Source organism: Saimiri boliviensis, chromosome 20, assembly GCF_048565385.1.
Source record: "Saimiri boliviensis isolate mSaiBol1 chromosome 20, mSaiBol1.pri, whole genome shotgun sequence".
NCBI lineage: Eukaryota > Metazoa > Chordata > Mammalia > Primates > Cebidae > Saimiri > Saimiri boliviensis.
Window position 1 is genome coordinate 12682417 of NC_133468.1, and position 27714 is coordinate 12710130.

The 27714-nt window shown below is 44.0% G+C and overlaps 1 protein-coding gene across 5 annotated transcripts in view; it reads right to left on the reverse strand.

Annotated features, from left to right (window-relative positions):
* KCNIP1 (potassium voltage-gated channel interacting protein 1) overlaps window positions 1-27714 on the reverse strand; it is a 334879-nt gene that overhangs the window by 16315 nt on the left and 290850 nt on the right. Inside the window, exon 2 of one of the 5 annotated variants that reach the window (XM_074390397.1) lies at window positions 2184-2216. The exons of 3 other annotated variants lie outside the window; for them this stretch is intronic. In XM_074390397.1, coding sequence (XP_074246498.1) covers window positions 2184-2216 — 33 coding nt within the window. Of the gene's footprint in view, window positions 1-1334; window positions 1425-2183; window positions 2217-27714 lie in introns of those variants that run through there. One more of the 5 variants, XM_074390399.1, reaches the window with a different exon arrangement.

Genomic DNA, 27714 nt, shown 5'->3' on the forward strand with positions numbered 1-27714 from the left:
GTCACTGCACATTTGCCTATTCGGTCACGTGTCACTTAGCAACAGGGGTATGCTCTGAGAAATGTGTTGTTAGGCAATTTTGTCATCGTGCAAACATTGTGGTGTATACTTACACACACCTAGATGGGATCACCTACTACACACCTGGGCTGAATGGTATGGCCTGCTGTTCCTATGCTACAGACCTGCACAGCATGTGACCTTGCTGAATACGGAAGGTAATTGCAACAGAATGGTAAGCATTTTTAGTATTTGTGTATCTAAATACAGAGAAGGTCCAGTGAAACTACGGTGCAAAAAATAAAAAAGTGGTACAACTAGGAGGGCAATGACCACAAGTGGAAGTTACGGGACTGGAAGTTGCTCCGGGTGAGTCAGTGAGTGATGGTGAGTGAATGTGGAGGCCTAGGATATTACTAAACACGATTTAGACTTTATACATACTGTACACTTAGGCCTATGCTAAATTAATGTTAATTATTAATTAATTAAGAATATAGAGCTATACTAAATTAATATACTAAATTAATAAAAGTGTTCGGTAATAAATTAATCTTAGTTCCCTGTAACTTTATTTTACAAACTAATTCTTTTTTTCAAACTTTTGGACTCTTGTGATAACACTTAGCATAAAATACACATTACCCAGCTGCACAAAAATAGTTTTCTTTATTTTCTTATTTTATAAGCTTTTTCTCTATTTAAAATTGTTTTATTTTTTTACCTTTTAAACTTTCGTTAGTTAAAAATGAAGACACAAACAACACATTAGCCTGAGCCTACACAGGGTCAGGAACTAGGAGACAGGAATTTTTCTTCTCTGTTATGATCTTACGGGACCGCAATCGTGTATGTTCTGTTGTTGATGGAAACGTTGTTATGTGGCTCATGACTACTTTCAGTGAGTTTTTGTGTTTTTAAACATGGCCAGCCCATGCTAAGGTATTCTAGCACAGGAGATGTAAACCTTGTCACTAACTGGCTTTGTCTGAGTCCTAAGTCATTGGGCAATGGGTGACAAAGCTGGACCTAGGATCCAGCCAGTTCAGGCCCCTTTCGTTATATCTGGTGCCCACAGTGGCTTCTGCTTCTCTCAAACACAAATCGCAAATTGGCTTGTAGCCAGTCTGGCAGCACCTCTGCTCCTAAGAAGCTGTGTGCCTCTGTACCAGTTAGACCCGGACTGTGAGCAGTTGGAGGATCCACACCTTGGGTCTTTTCCCCGGTGAGGTGTCCCCTTGGTCAGGCTCAGGATAGTGACCGTGGCCGTCTCCTCCCTTGACTGCCAAATAGTGCCTCTCTCATGGTGTCTCTAGTTTGGACTTTATACTTACCCATCTAGCTTTGAGGTTATAAAATAGTGATCCTCGGCCTGAATGGGGCCCACAGAGACATCTTGTTTGACCTGTAAAATGCGTCTTCATTATTTTGGAATTAGTTGTCCATGTTTAAAGATAAGAGATCCAGGTACAAATTTGGATGTCTGATTTGTTTTGGAAAATGGGATTATCTGACCACTTTGGTCTCAAATTCTGACATGGCAGCAGCCCACTAGAGCTCAGCAGTAGCTGTCACCTCTGAGCAGCCACAGCCTCTAGGATGCCCTATTGTTCACCCCTGGCTCACAGAATTCATTCATGCTGTCTGCCTGGAGCAACAGGTGTTGAGGTTTGGGTTTTTGATCTATACCACCTTACCCTCCCACCTACCAACCACACAGTCTACTCCTCACTGTTTATTTAAACACATGCCACTTTGTTGCACAAAGAGCTCGAAGCTGATTATAGGATATAAATATGAGGTAAAAAGAGATAAAGTAATAAGAAAAACTGCCCCAGTAAATGTTGATTAGATTAGGAAGTCAAGAACATTGGGAAAAAGAGAACACAGAGATTCAGGCCATTTGTTTGAAGCAATTGTTACCCTTGAGCTGCATGTGGACTCTTAGTTTTTACAAATGTCTGTGAAAGGAAAACAGAACCATTTCGTAGGGGAGCAAAGCTTTTCCTATAACTTGTCTCTAAAAGAACATTCCCAACTGTTTCTATATATGTGAGGCTTGCTAACAAGGGGCACAGGAAACTGGTGAATGAGAAGACTAATCACAAAACATGAACTTGATTAAGAAGCTCTGCCTTTGCAGTCATGTGACCCAAGTCAAGTTAGTGTAAACTGTTTTTTACCTCTCTGATACTGGTAATACCACCAGGCGATGTCTAGGAAAGAGTGAGAAGACATTTTACCAAATCCATTCATCGAAAAGCAAAACACACTTTTATTGTCAATGGAGAGAGGCCACTCTGAGGGTGAGCACGTCGCTGTCCAGCTTGACATATGCAAAGAGCCTCTCGGTAGCAGAGCTGGAGTTGAGCTCCCTGTCCTTTTCCCACAGCCAGAACAGGCAAGAGCAGTGGGTTGCCTCCCAGTGCCCATGGCTCCCGCAGGGACTCACTGAACATGCCCTCAGCCATGCAGTCATGCAGCCTGCAGATATGGGATGGCACGTGGCAGAGATGTGCGATGTTGGATGAGTCCTTGGAAACACCCGCGTGTTTGACTGCGGAGTGGCTTATAAGATGCCCTCCACAATCAGGAGGCCCCCATTCCCGCACTCTGCTTCTTTGTGATTGGAAGCTGCATATCTTGTAAGATGATTTGTATGCTCACTCAACAACCGTCAATGAAGTATCTACTAGGCACACATCAGTGAATAAAACAGTTCTGTTCTGTGCTCTTTTGGAGCTTACATCTACAGGTCTTTGCTTCTTTCTTCCCCTTTTAAGCTTGATTAGTAACCAGATGCAGAAAAAGAAAAGGGCGGTTGCAGAAGAGGATTAGCACATTAGGGTGTATGGCAGAGTGGATGCCGGCCAAGTCCTCCATCATGCTGAATATAAAATGTAAGACAAAACACCAGAACTGCAAAGTTATCCATGGCACAGTGGAGCTGGGTGAGTCCAAGGTCGCAGGGAGCTCTGCTAGCTACTCTCCTGCTGGCCTTTCTGTGTCTATTTGGTGGTCGGCCTGATTTTCTCTGTAGGTTCTTATTTGAACTTCCTCTTGTCTTGCCAGCACCCCTGACCACGAGTGTGTAAGGCAGCCCAGCCACCATCTGGAGTTTGTTTTAGTGTCTCTCCTGTCCCCCAACCTGCAACCCCAGACAGCAGCTCTTCCAAGTGATAGAGGTGAGCATCCATTGTAGTGTTTTCTCTCCTCTCCTGACCTGTATCCCATGGGAGAAACTTATTTTGCTGGATTTATTTGCCCCTTTGATCATTCTGGTTAGGTGGCATTTGTATTTATTTATTTTTACAAATATACTTTATTTTTAGAGTCGTTTTAGGTTATAGAAAAATTGCGCAGAAAATATAGAGAGTTTCCGTATCCACCCTCACAGTTTCCCCTATTATTCACATCTGCATTGTTGTGGTATATTTGTTGCAATTGATGAACCAGTATTGATATGTAAATATTAACTAAAGCCCATAGTTTGCATTAGTGTTCACTCTTTGTGTTGTACAGTTCTGTGGGTTTTGACAAATGCATGATGTCATGTATTCACTATTACAGAAGTATATAGAATAGTTTCACTGTCCTGAATGCTTCAGTAGCATTTTAGTATGGATATGTTTACAAATATGCATTGACATGCTCTGGTATGCCAGGAATGTCATAGGTACTTGGAGAGAGATGAAAAGATGTATCATCTGTTCACATGGCTACATTAGACATTGTATTAGTGATGGCATGCTGGCATTTGAAAATGTAATCTTTCCTTCTTTTTAAACATGGTTGATTGGTTTTTTCTAGATGAGTTTGGCATCATCTTTTTTAATCGACAGCATTTCCTAATATAATCAGGGGCAAAAATCTTCGTTGGTGCTTGCGTGGAGCCGAGGGGGATAGGGTGGAAAGTCTTATTTGGTCCTTCAGCTTTAAGGCTTAGATTCTTACAGCCAGGCTTAGAGGTGACTCATAAGCCCACTCAGACTCACAAAGTGCACACAACCCATCAGCTCTGAGTTTTATAAACTTAACAATGAGCCCCGGGAGTGCCAAGCTAAGCCTTGATAAAGATTTTCTGAGTGTTCCATGTATTTTTTTCAGTCTTCTCGGTTCAATAAAACTCAAATCATGTTTTGCTTCAAGCATTTGTTCTCTTAATCTTGAAACCCCTCCTGCTCCTTTTAAGCAAAATTGAATTTATACATTTCTCATTCATTTATATACCTCAGTCCTGAAAATGTCCTGGAAAAAGGAGTTCTAAACAAAAAAACAAAAACAAAAACAAAAAAATCTTTGAGTGCTTTCTACTTCCATTAGACAGAGTTTTCAAGATCAAATGACTTGGAAATTCTTCAATATATAGTGTATTTCAGTACACTGCTCTTTCTCTCCAAATGAGGGTGTGTTTTTAATGTGGCCTTCAGGTCAGCACAAATGTTGAGGTGGGCAGGGAGGGGAGTGTCAAATGTCCTTTGCAGTTTCTCAGGAACAAGGCAATGGTGGAAATTAACTGTCAGAAATGTAACGCAATTATTAAAAGTCCACAAAATCACTACACAGAATGTGACATGAGTCATAATTTTGTTTGTGTTTGACAGCATTACATTTAGGTATTTTCCAAGATTGAAAAAAACAAACGGCTGGGAAAGGAATTACCCAGATTCCAGTATTAGAGAAGGCAGCAGCTCTAAAAGACATTTCAGGACAAGGAGCAAGGACATGAACATTAGGACTCTCAAGTACCCTCACCTTTATAGCCTCATTTTGGTCCAGCTAAGCCAGGCTGCAAAGTAGAAGTATCAGTTTCACTGCAGCAGCTCAGCCACAGGCACAAATCTCTAGATGATGTTTTAAGTGGACCTTTTTGTCTGGAAAAAGTGCCCTGGGATGATTTTTTTTTTTTTTTTTTTTTTTTTTTTTGATGATTTACTCAGGTAGTTCCAGCAGTCTCTGTAGCTCTAGGGGGCAATTAGTCAAATGAGGTTCCAATCCTGCCACCAGCTAGCATTCAGGTGGTGGTGGAGAAACCTCCCACTGTTTCTCCTTTGAAGCCAGCTGGACACCACCCTGAAGTTCCAGTACGTGGAGATAGCCAGTAAATGAACAATTGATGACCTGTGTTGAAGAGAGAGGGCACGTTGCCCAGGGTAAATGGGCCTAGGATATTTCTGTGGGAAATAAGAGGATTAACATGGGTGGGATTTTATTACTCCTCTTGACTGAGGAGCTGAAATGACAATTCATTGCAAATGAGGAGTGTCCAGGGAGAAAGGGCACTTTAGTTTTAAGAGAAAAATGAAGGGGCAGAGAGAGGTTGAAGGAATTGCTCAAAGGAAAAGTGAAATTGCCACAAGAATAGTATTATCTCAGGTTAGCACAGAATTTTCTTACTGATGGAAACTCATTGGGTCTAGATCAGGCTAAGATGTGAACAGCATATTTTTCAGCCTGCTTTTTGAAGAAGAGGAGTTCGTTGCTCTGCAGATAATTTGACAACTCGCTAAGTAATGGTTTCTGATTAGACAGCTAGCTTTGGTGGGCTTGTAGACATCTGACAACTGGCTGCTGGGGAGGGTGGCAAACCCTAATTGACACAATTTCCAATTTCCTTGGTGTAAATATTCCCTTCACGGCTTAGTTCAGGCTGTTAGTGAGAAGTGGTTGAAATGAAGTGATCGTAGTTTGGGAAGCCCAGTATGACCCATCTCTATCACATTACTGCTACTGTTTTAGAATAGCTGGTATAGGTTTAACTGTCCCAAATAAGTGTGCTAAAGACCTCAAAGGCAATTTCATAGGATAGGCTTAGGCCCTGTAATCCATGCAAATAAACTCTTTTTTTGTTGTTTGTATGAACATAAATTTCTGGGCATGATACAGAATAATCACAAACAGGAGCGTAATGGAAGCTGTCTGTGTGAGCTTTTGCTGGATTCAGTATTAATGTATCCTTGTATTAAATGCCTGTCTTGGTGAGCTCAGAGAGCATGGTAATAGTTTTAGAATTGATCTAATCATCTCACTGTCCCTAGGAGGCATATGGTTATTACACTAATTCAAGCTAGAATCATACCCACCTTGTAGCTGTAAATCTTAATGAGATAAGGTATGTAAGATGCTCTACACACATAGTAGGTGCTCAGAAATGTTATTTCCATCTTGTTGTATATTTTGACTGTAATTTTAAGGGTCATTCTTAATAACAGAATCCAGTAGTCATGTCTGTTAAACGCCGTCTCCACCATGATTGCGCCTTTCCTGATGGATCTAATTAAATATGCTTCTCTTCAGTGTAGGAAGATTTCCTTGTTCTGTTATTTACCGTCAGAGACCTACCTCAATTGTCAGTTGAGGTTGGACATGAATGGACTAAAGTGAATGTGATCTTTTTTTTTCTTTTGAGAGAGAGTCTTGCTGTCGCCCAGGCTGGAGTGCAATGGTGCCATCTCGGCTCACTGCAACCTCCACCTCCCGAGTTCAAGCGATTCTCCTGCCACAGACTCCTGGGCAGCTGAGATTACAGGGATGTACCACCACACCCAGCTAATTTTTGTATTTTTAGTAGAGACAGGGTTTCACCATGTTAGTCAGGCTGGCCTTGAACTCCTGACCTCGTGATCTGTCCGACTTGGCTTCCCAAAGTGCTGGGATTACAGGCATGAGCCACCGTGCCTGGCCATGATCATTTTATGTTAAAGGTAATGACCACTAGCAAACACAACCCTCTGGATGAAAGAGCATTGACCATCTCAGTCCATGGAACAGGGCAAGGGGTCTGTGGGTGATGTACACCAGAAGCATAGGGCCTGGAATGCTAGTAAACAGACATAACAACTGACAGCCACTGAGGACATTTCCTGGCTCTGTATCCTCTGCCCTTAAGAATCTAGACAGTCCATGCACACTGTTAGGGGCCATCTCTTAGCGGGAGAAGTCAGTTGGGCATTACCCTCCACTGGAACATGAACTTCCAGATGCAGGGAGTGGTCAGTTCATCTGAGAATGTTTATCTGCCTGCCCAGAGGCAGGGAGAAGATGGCAAGGTGCTATCCTCTCCAGGACTCAGCTCCGAAGCATCTTAACTGTGCACTTAATAAATGAAGGCTTGGCAGACACACCTTGAATTATTAATGAAGTTATTCAGCTTTGATTGTTTCCTTCTTTTGGGGAAAGGTTATTCACTCAAATGCCTTTGATTAGACTACACAATACATCACAATTGGGCATATTTTATGTGCAACTTTATGGCGATAATAGTTCTGTCTCATTTAGAAGCAAATCAGACATTATGAACTTCGTGATTTATTAATGTATTGATTTCTATAAATGTCAGCGCATCTCACATCCCGCCAGAGAGCCTGGGAGCAATCAGTGAAGGGCCAATAAAAATGTAAAATGAAACCATCATAAAAAGAGGAAATACTGCCTGTTTCAAAGCCCTGCTGCCTCTCTGAATTGTTTCAGGATCTACATCATTGCCATGAAGGCATCCCTCCACCCCCAAGGAAACAGCCTTGGTTGAGGGGCTCTGTCCTGCTTAAATCTATTTTAATTAAAAAAAAAAAAAAAAGAGGTTGTGTCGCAGGAGAAATAAAAAAAACAAGAAGTGAAGAGTGGGACCCGGAGGGGCCCCAGGGCCAGTGCCCAGATTCCTCATCCTGGAGAAAGCAGGAGGAAGTGGAAGAGGAGTCCCTTTCCATCAGATTCACCCCACAACAACCCCCGACCTCCCTGCTGGGGAACCTTCAAGACAGAGCCCAGATTTTCCTGCTGGTGGTGAAGGGTCCACACTAAGGTCCTGGTCTACCTTTCCAGCATGATTCCCCAGCACTCCCTGTCATGAGTCCTCTGCAATAGCCCCCGAATTCACTGGTGCACAGACCCCTCTCTACCAGAGCACGTGATCATTTGGCTCCAATCCTATCCACCTTCAAAACGTGGCTTAAGTGCCATCTCCTCTGGATGGCTCTCTCAGACCACTGCAAGAAAAGCTCTCTGTCCAAATTCCCAAAGTCACTTGCAATCACCCGGCAGGTATCAAAATCTACCTTTGGTGTCACAATTTTCATGTACAAGGGTGGGGTGGGGGAGATCGTGTCTTGTGCTTATTTTCATCTTTGGTATCTCACTCCCTCCGTGATGTTTAATATCTGCTTTGCACATATAAGGTGCCTAGTAAGTGCTCATTATTTGCTAAAAGTGTGTAGCACTACAAAGAGCTAATTAGAAAATAGGTTAGGTGTTCCGAGACAGTGGCCCAGAAAATATCTGGAAACTATTTGGCTAATTTAGTGGCTAATTTTGTAATCTGACAGTTTAGTTCAGAAATCACAATCTGGCAGTCCATGGGGTACTGTTGTTTCATTTCTTTTATTTTAAAATTATTATTATTATTATTATTATTATTTAGAGATGGAGTCTCACTGTGTTGCCCAGATCGGTCTTGAACTCCTGGCCTCAAGTGATCCTCCTGCCTTGGCCTCTTAAAGCACTGGAATTACAGGTGTAAACCACCACTCCTGGTCTATTTTACTTCATTGAAGCGTGAATTTTATCAACATTTGTTTCACATAAAAATATCAACTTCTGGCTTTCCTTTAGAAATCTGAAATTATGGCCATGCCAGGCCCACATTCCCACATGGCAACAATTAAACCACAGTCCCCACTATTCTCTATTACATTTCCAACACTAAGACCAAGAGTCGTTGTTACTTATCGTCACTCATGTGTATACCTAAGTCTACAATCCCTGTTTAACAATTCCTTTCTTCTCTGCCTCCTACCATGTTTTCCCAAGTGACTTTTTGTGATGCGCTAGAGACATGACAGAACTTCATTCTTGGGGAGTCCCAAGCAATGTGACAAAGACAGGATGCCCCATGATGAAAGAATCAGGCAGTGCCCTTAAATGTCTTGTGCTGCTAATATCACATGTGTCGAGCATGGGGCAGATCTACAGGTTCTGAGCTGAGTACATTTCAGCCTTTTGCTTAACAGAGTACTTTCACATTGCTTAGCTCCTGTGACGTATACAGAATATGATTCCCATTTTATAGGGGAGAAGACTGAGGCTCAGAGAAGAAAGAGAAAAGGTGACACTTCTGAGCACTGCCTATTTGCAGAGCTCTGTGACGTGTACTTTGCTTACATGATCTCACTTAATTCTCTCATAGCTTTTAAGTGTTCTTGTTAAATCTTCATTGTTGATTTCTTATTAGCTAATTATTGTTCCCATTTTATCAGGAGAAATGGAATCAGCAATTTCAGGAGGCATTCTTGAGGTTGCAGAGGCTAACTGCACCATCTGCTTGATGGGCAGATGCTTTAGAACCTCAAGGGACTACTCTAAGGGTCTCTGCTGGGCCCACTCTTGTGTCTTTATGGTTGTGTCTCTATAACAAGTCAGGGGCCAAATTCCACTATCCCAAGTCTTCTTCACTTTCTGCACTTGAAAATTTGTACTGCGGGGGCAGGAGGGAAGACATCAAGCAGTTTCAGGAGTCCCCTTCCCACCTCCTTGCCCCCTCAAGCTCTTTGCTATCCATTTAGCATTTCCAAGTTTGTTTCTTTTTTTCTGAGCATCAAAGCAGACTCCACTCTGGGCAACAAGTTATGTAAGTCACAGAGCAACTGGCTTTTCTCCTGCTCTCTAAATGTACAAATGTGGCTACTGGGGCCCAGGGAGGGAACTGGCCTTGTCCAAGGCCGCACACTGGATTCCCAGCATAGCAGGATTAAACTCGGGTGAATCCTTCCGGTAATCCAGCGTTCTTTTCACAGCGCTATTCACTCACTGGACACACAGTTACTGAGTGCCTGCTAGGTACCATACACTCTTCTAGGCATTGGGGATAAAGCGGTGACCAAAAGACATAAAGGTGGGGATGGAGCTGTGAATGGAAATAGAGCAGACATGGAGGAGCCTGGAGGGACGTGGGTCATGGGAGGTACTGTTTTTATTTTTATTTTTTATTTCCATAGATTTTGGGGGGAACCGGTGTTGTTTGTTTACAGTACATGAATAGATTCTTTAGTGGTGATTTTGGGAGGTGCTGTTTTATATAGGTTAGTGAAGGAAGGCTCACGAGCCCACCTGAGCATCAGCGAGAGGGGAGTCATGGTGAGCTTCGAAGTCAAACACAGGCTCCTGTCACAGCTCCGCAGCTGAACAGGTGGTGGGCCCGAGCAAGTCACTTCCATCCTCTGAGACTCAGTTGTCAACAACAGGAAAAAGGGCAAAGAAGCATCATCTCTCGATCTGCTGGGATCAAAAGAACCCCTGCAGATAGAGTGCTGGCCTATAGAAGGCACTGGTGAGTTTCCTCCCCACTCATGGGGGAGCCCTGGGGCTCAGCTTCCTAATGAGTGCCTTTGCTTGGCTGCGAGTGGGGTGCAACCTACAGAGAGCCCACATAACACTCCATTAGCCAGAGCAGCAAGCTGGAGGGCCAGCTGGAAGACTTGTGTAGTTTGAGAGGATGAATGAGCTGGGATTAATTAGCTGAGTGAGTTTGTGAATACATTAGCAGGTTACAGGGCTCTGAGGTTGTTTAGTCTGATGAGTGGTGGGTGGCGAACGCTGAGCCTGGAGTGATGCTTTGATGGAACTTTCCAGATCAGAGCTCTGGCTTGGAACTCCCAGCCCTTCTGAATTTCTCGCTGTGAGATAGCAGTGCTTCTCATCATTTAAGTCCCAAGGTGATTTACCATAAAGCTTACGTTGGATCAGAGGAGTCTTTGAAAATTAAATCTTCACATATGAGAAAGAGTTTGAAGTCATGTCTTCTGCGGGAAGCCTTCTCAGACTTCCCAGCCTGCATCTCAAGTCCTGAAACCCTTTTCGTCTATAAGGATAATGTCTTGGGACTGTGGGATAGGGAAGTTGGGAGGAGGAGGCACACTTTTTAACCCTTTATCACTGGTTGAAATATCTTTTAAGCTATGGATTTAAATTGCTTTTAGAATTTTAATGTTTTGGGTAAAAACATGACATTTTGAGAGGAGAAATGATTTCACTGTGCAGATAGGTCTGGAAAGTTGGTTCTACCGAAACCAGTGCTTTGTTGTTGTGTTTATTGTAATGTTGCTTTTGTGAAGTAAAGTACTTTCCAAACAAAATATATTGGGGTAGCCATTTGTGCTTGTCAACAATAATTTCTGGTCCTCCTCCTTCCAGGTGCACTTTGGGTGTGCCTTTTGCCCCTTTGAAATGAGGTGGGACTATGTGACTGGCACTGGCTGGGAAAATGGGAACATTCTGTGTGTGTCCCAGGTGTCCCAGAAGTGAAGTGTGTCTCAGGTATTCTGCAGGGCACAGCCTGCTCTGTACTCAGGTAGCCTGGCTCCAGAGCCAGTGCTTATAAATCAGAATTCCACACATGCGCAACCTCTGTCTTCACAGAGGTAACAGTCCTGTGGTGGCAGCAGATATTAAATGAATATTTTTTTGAGACAGGGTCTCACTGTGTTGCCTAGAGTAGAGTGCAATGGGCCAGTCATGGCTCACTGCAGCCTCAACCTCCCAGGTTCAAGTGATCCTTTCATCTCTGCCTCCTGAGTAGCGGGGACCACAGGCACATGCCACGATGCCCAACTAATTTTTACTTTTTATTTTGTAGAGATGAGATTTCCCAGGCTGGAGTGATTTTTTAAAACTAATGTTTGATTACAGTTGAGCAAAGTATGAGGGAGGAAAGGTATGGGTTACCATGATAACGTAAACAGGAAGAACAAAACATAACCACAAGGCTTCTCTGTGGTGGCCTTGACACTGAGCCAGGAAGGAGGAGTAGGTGACCAACAGGTGAGGAGGAGTGAGGGAGAGTGTTCTGGTCCGAGGGAACATCCTCTGTAAGGACCCGGCAGGGGAAGAAGATAGACCTGCTCTAGAGATGAGAGGAGGCAGGTGTGTCTGCAGGCTGGGATGAGGGGAACAAGACCCAGAGAAGTGGGGGGCAGGTGTGGACCACATTGTGGCAGGCGGGGAGCCTGGGTTAATAGTTTTAGGGACAGCAAACAGCAAAGAAAGTACAGTTTTGTTGTTATTTTAGGAGAACTGAAACAAACTTGATCCTTCCTGTTTGCTGGGGCTTCACGGAGGATGACTCTGCAGGGCCAGCTCTCTGCCTGCTGGCTTCACATCCTTCCTCTCCTTGCTGGCTCATGGCAATTGAGGGCCTGCATTTATGACATAGGGCCAAGACCCTAGACTCCCTGCAATTGACGAGAAGGGGAAGGAAGTCTGTTTCTCCTTATCAGTTACTAGAGCCTACAAATTGGGATGTTTGGGGTTTCAGCTGGAACACTAAGGGAGCCTGGCAATTCCCCTTTAGAATACCAAGGGCCGAGTTGGGCTCAGCTGCAGACCTAACTCTATGGCATCAAGAATGTGATAAGGCTAGAGAAAATCTCCTGGGACTGTAAGACTTTTTTCTCTAGGTGATTAGTAGGTTTCTCCTTTATTTTAATTTTAGTTATTTCATGACCCTGCACTGGGAAACAGGTCTTGGTAGTTGTAATTAAAAAAGCGGAAGATGAAACATTCGAAGGAGATGTGATAATTATTGAAGCAAAGTTTAAGAAAGTGGAGGCAATGGGATGAGAATCAGAGACATGGAGATCCTGTGCAGATTTCAGATTAGTTCTCAGAAGCATTTCTAGAAGTGCAAGCAAAAGCAAGAGTTACAAAACAGAAAATATCTATCATGTACCCATCTTCCCTGTGTCAATATGTCTCATCTCTGTCTATATCATCTCACTCCTAGATAATAAACACTTTAATAGTAGTCACCTGGCCGGGCGCCGTGGCTCAAGCCTGTAATCCCAGCACTTTGGGAGGCTGAGGCGGGTGGATCATGAGGTCAAGAGATCGAGGCCATCCTGGTCAACATGGCGAAACTCCGTCTCTACTAAAAATACAAAAAATTAGCTGGGCATGGTGGCACGTGCCTGTAATCCCAGCTACTCAGGAGGCTGAGGCAGGAGAATTGCCTGAACCCAGGAGGCGGAGGTTGCGGTGAGCCGAGATCGTGCCATTGCACTCCAGCCTGGGTAACAAGAGCGAAACTCCTTCTCAAAAAAAAAAAAAAAAAAAAAAAAAAAAAAATAGTGGTGACCTTTGAGAGTCAGGGTTATGGATGGCTGTTACCTTCTTTTTTGCTTATGTGTATTTTCTAAATTTGCTGAAATGAGTAAGTACAAATTTCGCATGTGAAGAAATTCATAAAGATTATTTTTAAAACACTTTAAAGGGCAAATGTGCAGAACTCTTCAGTCCTCAGTGGCCCTGGGATAGATGTGGAAGGGGTGGAGCCTGGAGCCCAGTGCTGCCTTGGGGGTCTCTTTTCTGCAGAGAGGTCTGGGAAGCTAGGCAGGTGAGGGTGGAGATCCTCCAGCTTAGAGATCTTCATGTAGCCATGACAACATGTCATGCTTTTCAATTTCAGTTTCAACATCTGGGAGATGATGGGAATAATCCCTACTTTATAAGCCTCTTATCAGAATTAAATGAGAGAATGAATGGCCATGCAATTAGTTTGGCAGTATATACTCAATAAATATTAAACAATGACCAACAATCCTTTTCTACCTTGTGAAGAAAGACAGCTGGGCTAGAAGCAGTGGGTTAGACAGGATGCCTTCATTCTGGAGGAGGCATTTCTGAGATAGTGGTGGGTGGGATGGAGTGGTGCAATTGAGAGTATTGGGGATGGGGTCTTCCAGTGATCAGAATGGCAGTTGACAATTTAGAAGCATTTCCTAGTGCCCAGGGCTTCATGTGCTCTATCTCACGTGACCTTCCTAAAACCTGGTGAGCTACACTCTGCCGCCCTTGTGAAGACAAAGAACTGGAGGCTTAAGGATGTAAGGTCAACTGCCCAGGGCCACAGTTAATAGACAGCAGAGACCAGGCTCAAATCCAGGTCAGCTTGATGCCAATGCCCACGTTCTTAATTGCAGCATTACATTGCACGAACTTCATAGCCACAAAGAACTGGGTTAAGATCCCAGCTTTGCCACTTGATACCTGGTGGCCTTGGGTAAGTCACTATGCCTCTCTAAGCCTCAGTTTGCTCATTTAGACAGTGGCTGTGATCTAACCCCTTACTCATTGTCCCTGTGAGGATCAAATGTGGCAAGGCATGTGATACCTGGGTACCAAGCAGTGCTTATCACGTGGCAGTTTTCTGGCTCCCTCTTCCGGGTCCTGGAGAGGGCATTCCCACAGCACTCAGGTCTTCTGAGGCAGCATCTCAAAGCTGTGCTGCTGAAAAGGCAATTTTTTTGCTCTAGCTTGTATGGATAGATTTTTAATATTTAATTAGGAAGAGCTTTTGCTTGGAGAAAGGGTAGGACTTGTTATTAAATCCCTGCTGCTTGGTCTCCCTCACTTGCCCATGGGATTATTCATTCATTTCCAGTCACACGATTTAATATTGCAACAGCTAATGGGGAGATGTTGATAATTTGTAAAAACTGGTTGGTCCCGAGGCCGCTGGGGAAGCTCCACGCCCGGGCCTGCTGTGGGGGCCAAAGCAGATTCTCAGGAGATGAGGGTTCCTGAGAGCTTTGTGTTCATTATCTGCAAACATTCGTCTTGCACCTTCTGAGTCTTGGATGCCATGCTGGGAGCCAGGAGGATTAGAAAGAAGTTCGAGGCACAGTGGCATCCTCAAGGACCTAGAACTCCTGAATGCATTAGAGAGCTGGGCTCTGCAGCCAGACAGATGGGGTTCAAAATGCTTCCTTGGACATTTCCTAGCTGGGGTACTGGGCATTAACCTCTTCAGGACTCAATTTCACGTACTCACCAACTCTTCCTGAGACTACTACAAAGTATCTGCCTGTAGGCTCAATCCTATCAGCGGGATCTCTGCAAGAACAGCTAGAAGGAACACATAACTACTGAGTATCTAACATGTGAAAGGCACTTTGGCAGGCAGTGTGACGATTACAGTGGTAAGCAGGACAGGCGTGGTCTGTGTTTCCGGAATTATTTGGTACGTGAGGGACTTAACCTTTAACCTAAGAATCACAGACACAAGCATAAAATGACAGCTGTGAGAAGTGCTGCAAGGGAGAGCTATTTGGTGCTCTGGGATGGGGGTGGGGGAAGGGGGCCCTTGTGTCACCAGTCATTCAGGGGAGGCTTCCCTGAGGAGAGATGGTGGGACTGAAATTCCAAGAAGTGGAAGATGACTAGATAGGAAGGAGGGAGTGTGTGTGTATGTGTGTAAGTCAGCCAGAGAGAGAGGGAAAGAAGGAGGAAGAGGAGGAGGAGGAGGAGGAGGAGGAGGAGGAGGAGGAGGAGGAGGAGGAGGAGGAGGAGGAGGAGGAGGAGAGAGAGAGAGAGAGATTCTATGTGTACAGGGAGGAGGGGGAGAGCTTTTAGGCGTCTCCTGTGCATTCTGGAGCAGAAGGGAACATACTTTCCAGGGAAGTACAATTGACTATGTCCTTACTCTAAAGTCTTCAATGGCTCCCCACTGCCTGCAGAAAAAAGGCCATGCTCTTTATGAAGGTCTTTGATGATCTGCTCCTTGATTAGCTCACAAGTTTTGTCTCTCTTATGCATAGCCACCCTGTTATACACACACACACTCACTTTTTGTAAATACTTGCTGTTCCCCCAACATGACTTCCTGGTCAATACTTCCACATCTTTGCACGTCAGGTGCCTGAAGGGGTTATTTCCTGGGCTTCTCTAAGTCTGTGCCCTGCATCGCCTATCTCCAGGAGGCTCTATTTATCGGGACTGCAATGTGCATGGTGCCCATGGAGTTGTGCAATGTGCAGGACTCTCTCACATCTCATTTCAAGGGCTACTCCATCTGAAACTGAAGTTTTTCTGTCTTCCCCAGACAGTGTCAGTGTGACAAGAGCCCTCTCCTGCAGCATCCATCACACTGCAAGACAGAAAGAGAAAGATTCTTCAGTCTCTCCTAGACTGTGGGTCCTTTGAGAGTATGGCCATTCAGCCACTCATTTAACAAATATTTATTGAGCTCCTACTCTGTGCCAGGCTTGAGTCCAGGCACCAGCAACATGGTCCCAAATAAGTCAGGCCCATCCTCTGTTCAGCAGGAATGACACATTAAACAAATATTGACATAAATGACGATGCAATCAGAAATCATTTTTAGTGCAGTGAAGGAAAAGAATGAGGAAAGTGTGAAAGAAAAACCAGAAGGAGCCTCTTTTGAGTTAGGAAGGAAGAAGTGTCTATGAACATTATAAGCTGAAGCATAAAAGTGAGAAGTGGTAGGAAAACAGCTTCAGGAAGAGGTAACAGCATGTGCCAGGATTAGGAGATGAGAAAAAGGCTGGCTTTTTGAGGAACAAAGTGGAAGGCAAAGTGGTGGAGCAGAATGAGTGAGGGAGAAAGTGATGTCAAGTAAGGATGCTAAATGGGCGGATCATTCACCTTTCTGAAAGGGACTTGGGCTCTTGTGTTTAAAGCAATAGGAAGCAAAAGTATCAAGTTTGTAATTGCCTCAAGCCTGAAATTTACCCTAGTGTCTTATCAACAGTAAAATGGATGATACATTGTTAAAATAGTCACACAATGAAATGCTGCACAGCAATGTGAATGAATCAACCACAGCAGTGTCCAGCAGTGTGGATAAATACACAGTGCAAAATCAAGGGAAATTAACCAGTGTGGTTAGAAGTCAGGATAGCAGTTACCTCTGGGGAGTAAAGGATCAAATGGGGCAAATGGGGGCTTCTGGGACGTCCAAATGTTCTTTCCCCCTTCTCTTTCTTTTTAATCTGGGTTCTGGTGCAGGTTATATTTTAAGGAATGTTTATATTATTTAAAATTTAATTTAAAAATAGGTGCAGAAGGATCTACTAGGAGAGTGTTGCAACTGCCTGGAAGAAAGATGATGTTAACTTTGAAAGAGACAGATGAGAGGCAGACCTTGAATCTCTGATGGACAGAAACCACCAGCCTTGCTGACGTTGGGTGGCAGGGGGATGGGTGTTAGAGAAAGGAATTGGGAGGTGACAGGGAAGTCTATCCAGGCTTTAGCAATTGGGTAGATGGTGGAACCATGCTGTGTAGTGGGGAAGGCTGGAGAGAGCCACGTCACACTTCTCTACCCTGGCCCCAGTGACGATGCGGTTGTTCTAGAGAATGGGTTTGATTAATGCTGACTTATCTTTGGCTATTTTAAGTCAATAACGCTATGACTAGTCCTCGGAAAGCCACTAGTTTACTACCATCGAGTTCTACGAGTTTCATCTTGAAGATTTTTCAGAATTACTTGTGCTTTAAACTCAACAGCTTTTTGCGGACAGGGCTCATGAACGTTTGTCACATGGGCAACACGCATTTATTCCCTTTGTATGTGCAATGGCATATTATGGGCACAGACATATATGTGTGACTGTTTCAGGCGTCCTTTGTGATTCTGGGTGTTGAGAGGAAAGAAAAGAGCGATTAAGAAGAATCTCTCTGTGGATGGTGCTATGTTGAATGCATTTCACAACCTATATTAACCAACCTCAGGAAGATTACTTTTTACATTTCCATTTTCTGCATTATTAGGGCTTGGCTATTAGTCATTGAGTGGCAGAGTTGGAATCTGAACTGTAATCACCCTGCACCGCTTCCATCTGTTCAGGAATGAGGGTCTGGGGCTCCCTGGTGTGTTAGGGAGTGACGGAGATCATCTCCTCATTTCAGTCTATGTGATGAGAGAAGGGAGTCCTGACGCTTAGAAAGTGCTTAGAGATCTCCAAAAGAGAGCTGCTCCAAGGTTTCGTTTTAGCATTTTAAAAAACATTTGCCCATAATGTCTTTTTATAGGATAATAAAAATGAACCATCTGTGGTTCATTGGAAAACATGTCTCAGGCTTATTAAAAATATATGAATGTTTACTTTAAGACAGGATGGCTATATTATTCAAAATTGTCAGCCAAAATGTATTATCTATTCTTAATTTATTTTTAATAGACAGCTTTCTTATAGGTTAGCATCCTAATGACTCCTGAAAAAGTGGGCAGCAACGTGGCAACGTTTCCAGTGAAAATTGTCCTGAAGAGAAATGGAAGGCTTTGGCTGCAGCGCTTCCGTCTTCTTGGGCAGTGGCATCTGTCGTCCTGGAGGGGCCAGGCCAAGATTCTCATGCAGGTTAGATCTGCCTGAAGAGTTCGAGGTTCTCCTCAGGAGTGAATGGGGCTATTCTCGACCACGTTTCTGCTAAGGCGCTGTCCAAAAGCCACACCAATGAAAGCTGGCAGTGGCCTCCAGTCTGCTTCTCGCTGCTGTACTCCTCCAGGCTGCCAGCCCTTCTGCAGACCCCCTCCACTTTATTCTTGCGAAATCTTCCTCCAAACCCAAGATAAAAAGTGTCTGTTGCAGTAAATGCAACTCACGTGATATGACAGGGGAATTTATGGGGTCTTTCAAATAACTTGCTTTTTATTTTTTTTCCCAAAGATGGAATCTCACTCTGTTGCCCAGGCTGGAGTGCAATGGCACGCACAGTCTTGGCTCACTGCAACCTCCGCCTCCTGGATTCAAGCAATTCTCCTATTCTCCTGCCTCAGTCTCCCAAGTGGCTGGGAACACAGGTGCACACTGCCACACCTGCCTAGTTTTTAATTTAATTTGATTTAATTTTAGTAGACCAGGCTGGTCTCGAACACCTGAGCTCAGGCAATCTGCCCACCTCGGCCTTCCAAAGTGCTAGGATTACAGCCATGAGCTACCATGCCTGGCCCAAATACTTTCTATAATTGAAAAATCTCAGCATTTATAATTTGATTGAAGTTCGTTCATGTCAGTTCAAAGCAGTTCATGTTGATGGAGAGCCTTCCGTGCTCAGGTGTTTGACTCAGTGAAGGCAGAGACAGGGGAAGAGCTGGGCGCTATACCCAGGGATTCTGAATAGCATGGATCTCATACCTGTCACCCACGTGCTGTGCAGCTTCTGCACATTCTTCACCTGCCCACTGGTGTTGCCTGTCTCTGAAGGACACTCACTTCTCAGGATCTTCACGAAGAGTAGATGGATAACCAGAGCATGGCACACACAGGATGTGCAGCAGGTCGTGGCTTCTTTTCTTCCCCCCCCACCATCTATTCTTGTGTGAGGAGGGAGGCCTGGTGGACTGAGTGTGGGCTTCCAGGTCACTCCATGTGGTGTCAACCTGGCTCCATCTTTAAGGGACAATGTGTGTGTGTGTGTGTTGGGGGGTGGGGGCTGGCCCATCTCTAGGGATGCCATCACAGGGAAAAGAACACTGACCAGCGGGCAGGGGTGAGAGGGAGGGGGTGAGAGGGAGGGGAAGTGGGATGGGAGACCTGGGTGCCAGGACCACATCCCCAATTCTGGGCTGAGACTTTCAATTCCCTGGGAGTCAATTCCCTCTGCAATAAAAAGGAGTGGTGAGGACACTGAATTTTTACTTGTGCAACCTTGGGCAATTCTCTCCATATTTTTAGGTTATTAACCAATGATGGATCTATTCTCCAGAAACTTCTCTAAAGTCATCTCAAACCTATGCTATTTTAAATTTATATTAATTTCCTCTGGAGACAGCAAGTTTCATTAAGTTTACGAGTTTTGGGGAGAGGTAAACTTCTTTAAATTGGTTCTAGTTTACTCCTTTTAATCTTCTAATTTCAGTATTTTATGATTTGCTCAACATTCATGCATTTGTTTAACCAGGATATAAGCATATCCATGCTCCCCATATTCAGCTTTTCAGAAAGAGAAAATATAGAGAAAAGTTTTACTGAATACCTACTATGTAAGGATACACTAAGTGTGTTCCCGTTTGTCAATCTCTAGTTACCTTCCCAACAATCCTGGGAGGTGTTATGAGTATCTCCAGTTTGCCATTAGACTAGTTAAGTTTCAGACAGCTTAAGTGACTCCCAGGGTCACACAGGGAGTAAGTGCATGAACTGGCATCCAAAGCTAGATCTTGCTTTCTGTAATTCTATAATATAATGTTGCAATATCTTGTTGCCATCTTGTAATATTGTGCCCCTTCTTTCCACCTTCCTTCTCTTCTTTATATATCAGAGAGATGGAAGCTATTATTTCTGGAGCTGCTCGGCATTGATTCTTTGCTTCTCCAGGCCTGGGGGATTTATTTTCAAAACTCCCTGCTTTGCCTGAAAAGGCTTGGGAGAAGCTTGGAGTGGAGATAACAGAGTGGGGGGGGTCCTCCAGGGTTCCCTCCCAGCAGCCTGCCTCTTTCCTGTTGCATCAGACTGTGGTGGTACCTCAGGATAAAGGGCTGTGACTGCTCCTGCTTGATGACAACCTGGATATAGTAGCCTGTATATTTAATCCCATGCATGTTAAATTGCATCTGTCCAATGAGTGTGTTGCATGTCTGGGGCTCTTTACTTAGGTGGTTCTTCGGGAAAATTGAGGGCATGTATATCAAGCAATTTTTGAATTATGTCTCTATTAGCATCTGTGAATGTCTCCCTGGGGAAGCCAGGAAAACTCTATTAGTTGAGCAGTTTAAAACAGGATTGGAGGAAGCAGTGGGGAATATCCCATAGGGAACAATAATTATAAACAGCAGTTCCATGTAAACAGGTCTTAATGTGTTTTCTATATTGAATTCCTGAGAGTGAGGATTTCGAGTGGTGTTTCGGCGCCCCCTCCAGGGCCTTGCCCCTGCATACTGGTGCCTGGAGGGAAGTGTTGGGAGCTGAGGAAGACCGCTCAGGGCACCCTGCTGGTTCCTGGGGCACCAGAGGTCTCTCGGACCATGGCAACGCTGAGCCAGTCTGTTTGGGCCCACCAGCTGCCTGTGGGCCACATGATACTAATGGCATTGTTATGTGGTCTCCAGGAAGGGATCCTAGGTAAGTCACTCTCTCTCTGTGCCCTTGTGGAGTGTTTATATAGGCTTAGCACTGAGCCAAATGTTCTCATACAGTTTATTTAAACTAATCCTACCAGTATCCTGCAAGGTGAGTTATATTGCCCTCCTTTACAGATGAGGAAACTAACTCTCAGGAAAGTTAAGTATTTTGCCGGAAGTGACTAGTGAGCAAATGGCAGAACTGAGGTCTAAATTCTGATCTTTGACTCCAGATGCAGGGTTATTTCCATGATACCAGATCATTTTTATACTCTTCAAGCTCTTGTCCAACTAAACATTCTATGACTTTTTGATACCAGAAGTTCAGCAATCTCGTCTGCGGTTTTGCAATCTGCCCTCAACTTATTTACCCTGTGGCAGCTATGGGAGAAGAGATCTCACTCATTATTAGTTCAGGGTTTTGTGGCTGCTGCTGGATCTAGAGTCCTGGGGTTATGGTTTGGGGCCAGCGCATAATCCATAGGATACACCCATGAAGCATTCAAACTGATGGTTGTCATGGCAATGGTGCCATAGAGAAATGCTGTGGTCCTGGCTAGGCCACATCTCTTTTGTCCACCTAAGTCTATCTTGGGTCCTCTTACATCAACAAAGTGGAATTATGGAAGCATAATGGCTTTGTTTGAAAAAACCTTAGCCATCATCCTGTATTTCGTATCATCCTTAGATATCATCCACTACTGTCAAGGCCAGGAATTCTTTAATCAAAGGAAGTTGTGCACAGAAGCTCCGTATGTAAAATAGATGAAATCAATCAGATGCTTCAGTTAAAGAAGGAGATTGGGAGAATGTAGTTTTTCTTCCTCAAATCCCACAGGTGGTCCCTAAAGGAATTCTGCAGATCACCATTTGGAAACGACTGATCTAATTCAACCCTCTCATTTCACAGTTGGTGAGAGTGAGCCTGGAGAGGGCACTGATGTGCCTGAGGGGTGGGGTTAAGGCTCTAGTCTATATCTACTGAATCCTACGTGGGCCCTTTTTCTCACCATGTGATGTGGCCCAGAGGGTGAGGGTGCCCCAGAGTTGGACTTGAAAAAATTATCATACCCCTTGCTATGAATGGCATAGTAATTAATTTGTGCATTAATCCATTCACTCACCAGATTTTACTGAGCATTTATTGGTCAGATGAAACTTTCCCTATTCTTGGAATATTCTCTGAAATATCAGGAGATTACTCTAAACCAGATCAGAGGGGAAAAACAAGCTTCTATAAATATTTAGAAAGTATATTTGGAAAGGAATAGAGAGACTTTGAGAAGGAGTCCAGCTTTGCAGAAAGACAGAAGCCCACTGGAAATGAAGAAGTAACTCTGTACATGAGGTGGGAGGTGGTGCTTTTGCTGGTGAAGTTGGAAACCTTTGTCTTGGACCCCCTAATGCATTCCAAAGTGCGAGGAAGCTTTGGAGAAAAATCCCTCCCTAGGCCAATCATTCATTAGTGATTTGTTCATTCATTCAACACCCTACTGAGGACCTACTATGTGCTGGGCACCGTGCAGGGCAGTAGGGATGTGTGTGAGTACAGCAGACATAACCACTGTCTTTGTGAGTTAGCTCCTTCTCCCATCTCCCCTTTGTCTACAAAATAAAGGCAGACTATGCAGGCCTTGTGTACAAAAGAAGGCTTTTGGATTTTCTTTCAAGTAAAACAGAAAACCTTTGAAATGTTTCATAAGAGGGGGGCCTGATTTGATGTTCATCTTTAAAAGATCGTTCTGGACAAGAGTGGAAGCAGGGAAGCCAGAAAGTGGGCTCCTGGCCTGATGGGCATTATTGTCATTTTCATCTTTGACATCATCTCCTGCCTTCCTGAAGGCATATCTCAGCTCCCAGGGCTACAAATGTCTTGTCTTTCCCTGAACATGCTTTTCTCACCTCTCAATGCACCTTTAAATGCACACACTGTTCTTTCTGTTTGAAATGACTTTTTCCCTCTTCTTTGCTGCTGTAGCTCCTATACATCTTTCAAAACCCATTTAAAATGCTCCCTTCTTTGGAAGTCTTCCCTGATTCCTTAAAGACAGATGTAGTCTTGGTTTCTTCTGTTGCACAACTTTCTGCATGAATCTCTGTTTTGTGGCTCAGTTACCTACTAGTTGTATTACTTGAGCAAGCTATTGGACCTCACTAAGCCTCAGTTTCCTTATCTGTCAAATGGAGACTATAGTATTATCTTCCTCTTAAAGTTGTTTTGAGGGATATATGGCCATGCATACAGAGTATTTTACACGGGTTGAGCACAGAGCTATTGTCATGACTCCATATTGTATTACAAATGCAAGGCTATCTTTCTGGTTAGAATATGAATGCCCTTTGAGGATGGGGACAGGTTTTATGCATCTTTGCATCTCCAGCATCTGTTCTGAATTATACAATGTTCATGTATAAACAAGTGAATGAATGAATGAATGAAAAAATATCTCCTCTGACTTCCGAAATTTCCACATCTCTTGTGGGTCTCCTGTGTTATTCTCCTGGAGGCAAAGCTTGCTTCCCCTAATTTTCAGAGACGTTAAACATTGACTCATGTCATGGATTATCTTTAGCCTTGATTCCTTTCCTCCCTCCCACACTATCCCCTCCTTTTCCTCCCACCCTTTCCTCCTTCCTTCTTTCCATGCTACCCTTCTTCCTATCCTCTCGTTCTTAGGTCTCTCATTTCCATGCTAATTGGTCAGCCCCAGAAGAGCCAGGTGATGACCTATATGACCACAACACAGGAGGTTTGCTGCAGTAGAATCAGCCCATTTTAAGTGATGCAGGGTGGACATGGCCCAGATAGTCCAAGAATTTAGATCTTTGTTTTCATGGAAAAATCTTAGGGCTCTTCCCCTGGGCCACAGTTGAGGCCAGGAATAGTTTAATGATTTGGGGACTTCATCTGCCGGTTAGGAGAAGCCTCCAAAAGGTCACTATTAATATGGTTGTATTATCTGGAGGGGTGACATGGCTTAGTCCACCCTTTGAGAATAGTAGCTGTGAACCCAAGATGGAACTGCCTGGGTCCCTCTGTTCATTTTCTTGGGTCAATTCGGCTTTGCTTCCACTTACTGGTTGGGAAGCATGGCTGGGCTGAGAGTCCTGCTGCAGTGTGAGAAAAATATGACTTTCCCGTAAAGCATTTGGAAAATTTGATAATTGAATTCAACCAGTGAGTGGAATGGGGATTGATTTACTTAAAACAACCTAAGTATCCCAAAATACATTCCAACAACTCAACTCTGGTTCAATTTTTCATTCTAATTAGTGACCTCCATGTCACAGTCTTGCCCTTAGGTGGGACTCAGGCTTTGGCTAGAACAATCTCTATTTAGGTACTTCTCATAATAGAGCCTGAGGTCTGGAATCCAACTTCTTGGGTTTGAATCCCAGCTCCCTGACTAGGAGCGCCCTTCCTAGCTAAGTGGCTTAACTTCTCTGTGCCTCATCTGTAAAATGAGAAAATAATGGTGCCCACCTGGTAGCCACGAGGACTAAATGAAATAATGTATATGAAGCATATCATGTATATACAGAACTTTGCTTGGCACATGGTAAGAGCTTAATAAATATACCTATTATTATAATACAATAATATTTCTTTTTCTCTTGGAAATCCTAACATGAACTTCTATTTCTAGTGTTGGCATTGTTATTTTGTATCTCCCTTTGATTAGGCCACCAGCTGTTCTCTGTCTGCAGTTGGATAACTCAGTCTTTGCAGTAAGTGGTTACTATATGCCAGAGGCATACATTCTTACATTCCATCACATGACATCCATATGAGGTAGTCACAATGTACCCATTTTGCAGATGTAAAAAATGAGTTAAGGAGATGCAGTCCATTTCCTAAGGTAACAGTGTGCAAAGACAGTGGGGGTTCAAACCTTGCCTTCTGAGGCAGGGGCTGGTGCATCATAGAGTATGTAACATAGCAACGCCTCCCCTAAAGCAAACTTCCTCAGGAGGCACAGCTCAGAGTGAGTCCTGAAGGAGGCAAGATCACCTCAACTACTCTCTAGCTTTTAAAATAAGCAAACGTAAAAGCAACTAACAGGCTAAAGCCTGTATGCTATGTTAGTAGTATAATTTTACAAAATTTACTCAGGTTTCTTTACACACAAAATCACAACAAAATGATTGCCTAAGGAGAAACCTGGTTTTTAAGAGTGATTCAAGAACAGCCAGAGTCCAGAGGGCATGGGACATAGGTTAGGTTAATTTTGCTGGAGACAGATTAACAGCAGGGAACTCAGGGGGAGAACTGGGGAGGACCAGTGTCCCAGGAGAAGGCCTTCGGATCAGGAGAGAGGTTTGGGTCTGGAAAGGTGGAAGAGGAAGGGCACAACGAGGGCAGGGGAAGGTAGAGAGGAGGAATCTGTAGCCGGCTCTGACTTTTTAATCCTTGGATATTGCCTTGAGGGCAATAAAGGAAGATGGCTGCAGTTCTGACTTATTTCAAGGGCACTGGATCAGTGGAGCACTGCACTGAATATGCTAAGCACATGACTGTGTGAGACACTGAACACTTCATTTCAGAAAACCTCCAAAAGCCCAGCCCCAGAGGTTACTGAGGAAGTAACTAGACAGAAATGTTCTTTACAGCCAGTTTGCGGACACTGACGGGACACTGTGGGGCTGGTTATGTCTGGTGGACATGGCGCTCTGGCCGCAGCTCAAGTGCAAGGCGAGCTGCTGTAGTCTGCCTTTGCAGCGTAAAGTCTCTGGAGAATGCAGACAAAAAAGCAATCGGCAAACTGTTAATTAGCTAAGCAGACCCCTAAAGGCCAATGATTACAGGAAATAACTTACTTGGAGACCCAAGTGGACCATGGAAAACCAAGTGCTTGCCTCAGAACTGTCGACTCTCCTTCTTTGTGCCTTTCTCTGTCCCTCCCCGACCCCTCTCTCACTCCCACCTCTTTCCCTCTATCTGCCCTAATATTATGTACTTGCAAAGTAGGCTCATTTTATTCCTTTAATAGATTTTGTGTTTGGTGTTTTTTAATTTAAAAATCAGATGATGACCCTTCTTATGTCAGCCGTTCACTCTGAACACTAGTATCCGGATAGTACTTCGTCCTGGGGATAAAAGTGGGGATGGGAAGTACAGGCCAGCAACCAGGACTTTCACTTGATCTGTAGGATAAGGGATGATTTAAAAAAGTGAGAATCCATTCATGTATTACTTGTGTAATTGAATATAAATAAAAAGGAAATGTCATTTAAAAAATAAGATGAGTTGAATATTTTATGTTGTTCTTTCTCTGAAGAAGTTCAAGCCAGCTTAATTCAGCTGCTTTTACTCAAATTGGGTCTTGTTTCCCCCCAGAATCTATGATCTGGAATAGAAAAAGTAATTTTAAAAGGTTTATTGGCTGGGTGCGGTGGCTCACGCCAGTAGTCCCAACACTTTAGGACTCCAAGGCAGGTGAATCACCAGAGCTCAGGAGCTCGAGACCAGGCTGGCTAACATGGTGAAATCCTGTCTTTACTAAAAATACAAAAATTATTTGGGCATGGTGATGCATGCCTGTAATCTCAGCTACTCAGGAGCCTGAGGCATGAGAATTGCTTGAATCTGGGAGGTGGAGGTTGCAGTGAGCCAGGATCGTGCCACTGCACTCCAGCCTGGGTGACGGAGCAAGACTGTCTCAAAAGAAAAAAAAGTTTATAATGCTTGCTATAATAAACTACAAAATACAAGCTATTCTAGTCTTCAAATCTAGTGTGCCTTTGCCTTTGAGGATGGATTTTAGGAGACTGTCTCAGCTGCAGGAGTCTGGATATTAGGTAGGCAGGTGAGAGAGTGGGACCTGGAGTCAGTCTTATTTTGTTGATCACAGTGGAGATCTTCAGGATCTGACTAAATGGATGGGTGGTTGGGCTGGGTTTGGGCAACTCTGGATGTCCCTTTGAGATCAGAAGTCGTGAGAAGGCTTCTGACCACAGAATGTGTTCTACTCATTGGAGGATGGAAAGTATTTGATGTCCTCTTGCTGGTTATACAGACAGGGAAGTCTTAGGGCCAAAACTGAAAACCCACACAGAGCTGGAGACAGGGTTGTCCTCAGGGGCAAGGAGAAGCCAGAGGAAACCCTTCCCATTTATATTGAAGGAGGCATGTTCTGGGAGCATTATAAACCTTGATGATGTAAAAATGGGACTATGATAAACAGATTAAGCAGATAGAGAGAAGGATGAGAGGAGGAGAAGGAAGTAAAAGTGTTCTTGTCTTCTGATATTTCCAAGAAGGTAAGCAGCAGGCACTGCTTCAAATCAACATTTAAGAATTAAAGACTGTGGGGCCAGGTGCAGTGGCGCCAACCTGTAATCTCAGCACGTTGAGAGGCCAAGGTGGGAGGATCACAAGGTCAGGCATTAGAGACCAGCCTGACCAACATGATGAAACCCCATCTCTACTAAAAATACACACACACAAAAATGAGCCAGGCATGGTGGTGCATACCTGTAATCCCAGCTACTCAGGAGGCTGAGGCAGGAGAATTGCTTGAACCCGGGAGGTGGAGGTTGCAGTGAGCAGAGATGGTGCCACCGCACTCCAGCCTGGGCAACAGAGCGAAACTCCATCTCAAGAAAAAAAAAAAAAAAGATTATTGTGTGTCGTTTAAAGTGTAACTATATTTGCAGAAGAACTAAAAATAGCCAACCAAATATGGAGGTAGATAGAAGAAAGAGAGGAAAAAAGAGAGAGGTTTGTGGCTCAGGTTGTAGAGAACCAAATTTTCTGAGAGATGCCAGGTTCCTGTGTGGTCAGTGACCAGGGATGAAGGAGGGAAACTCCCGCTGGTGAGAAGTCAAGTCTGCTACTTCTCATCCTCCTTGGAATTGCAGAGAGA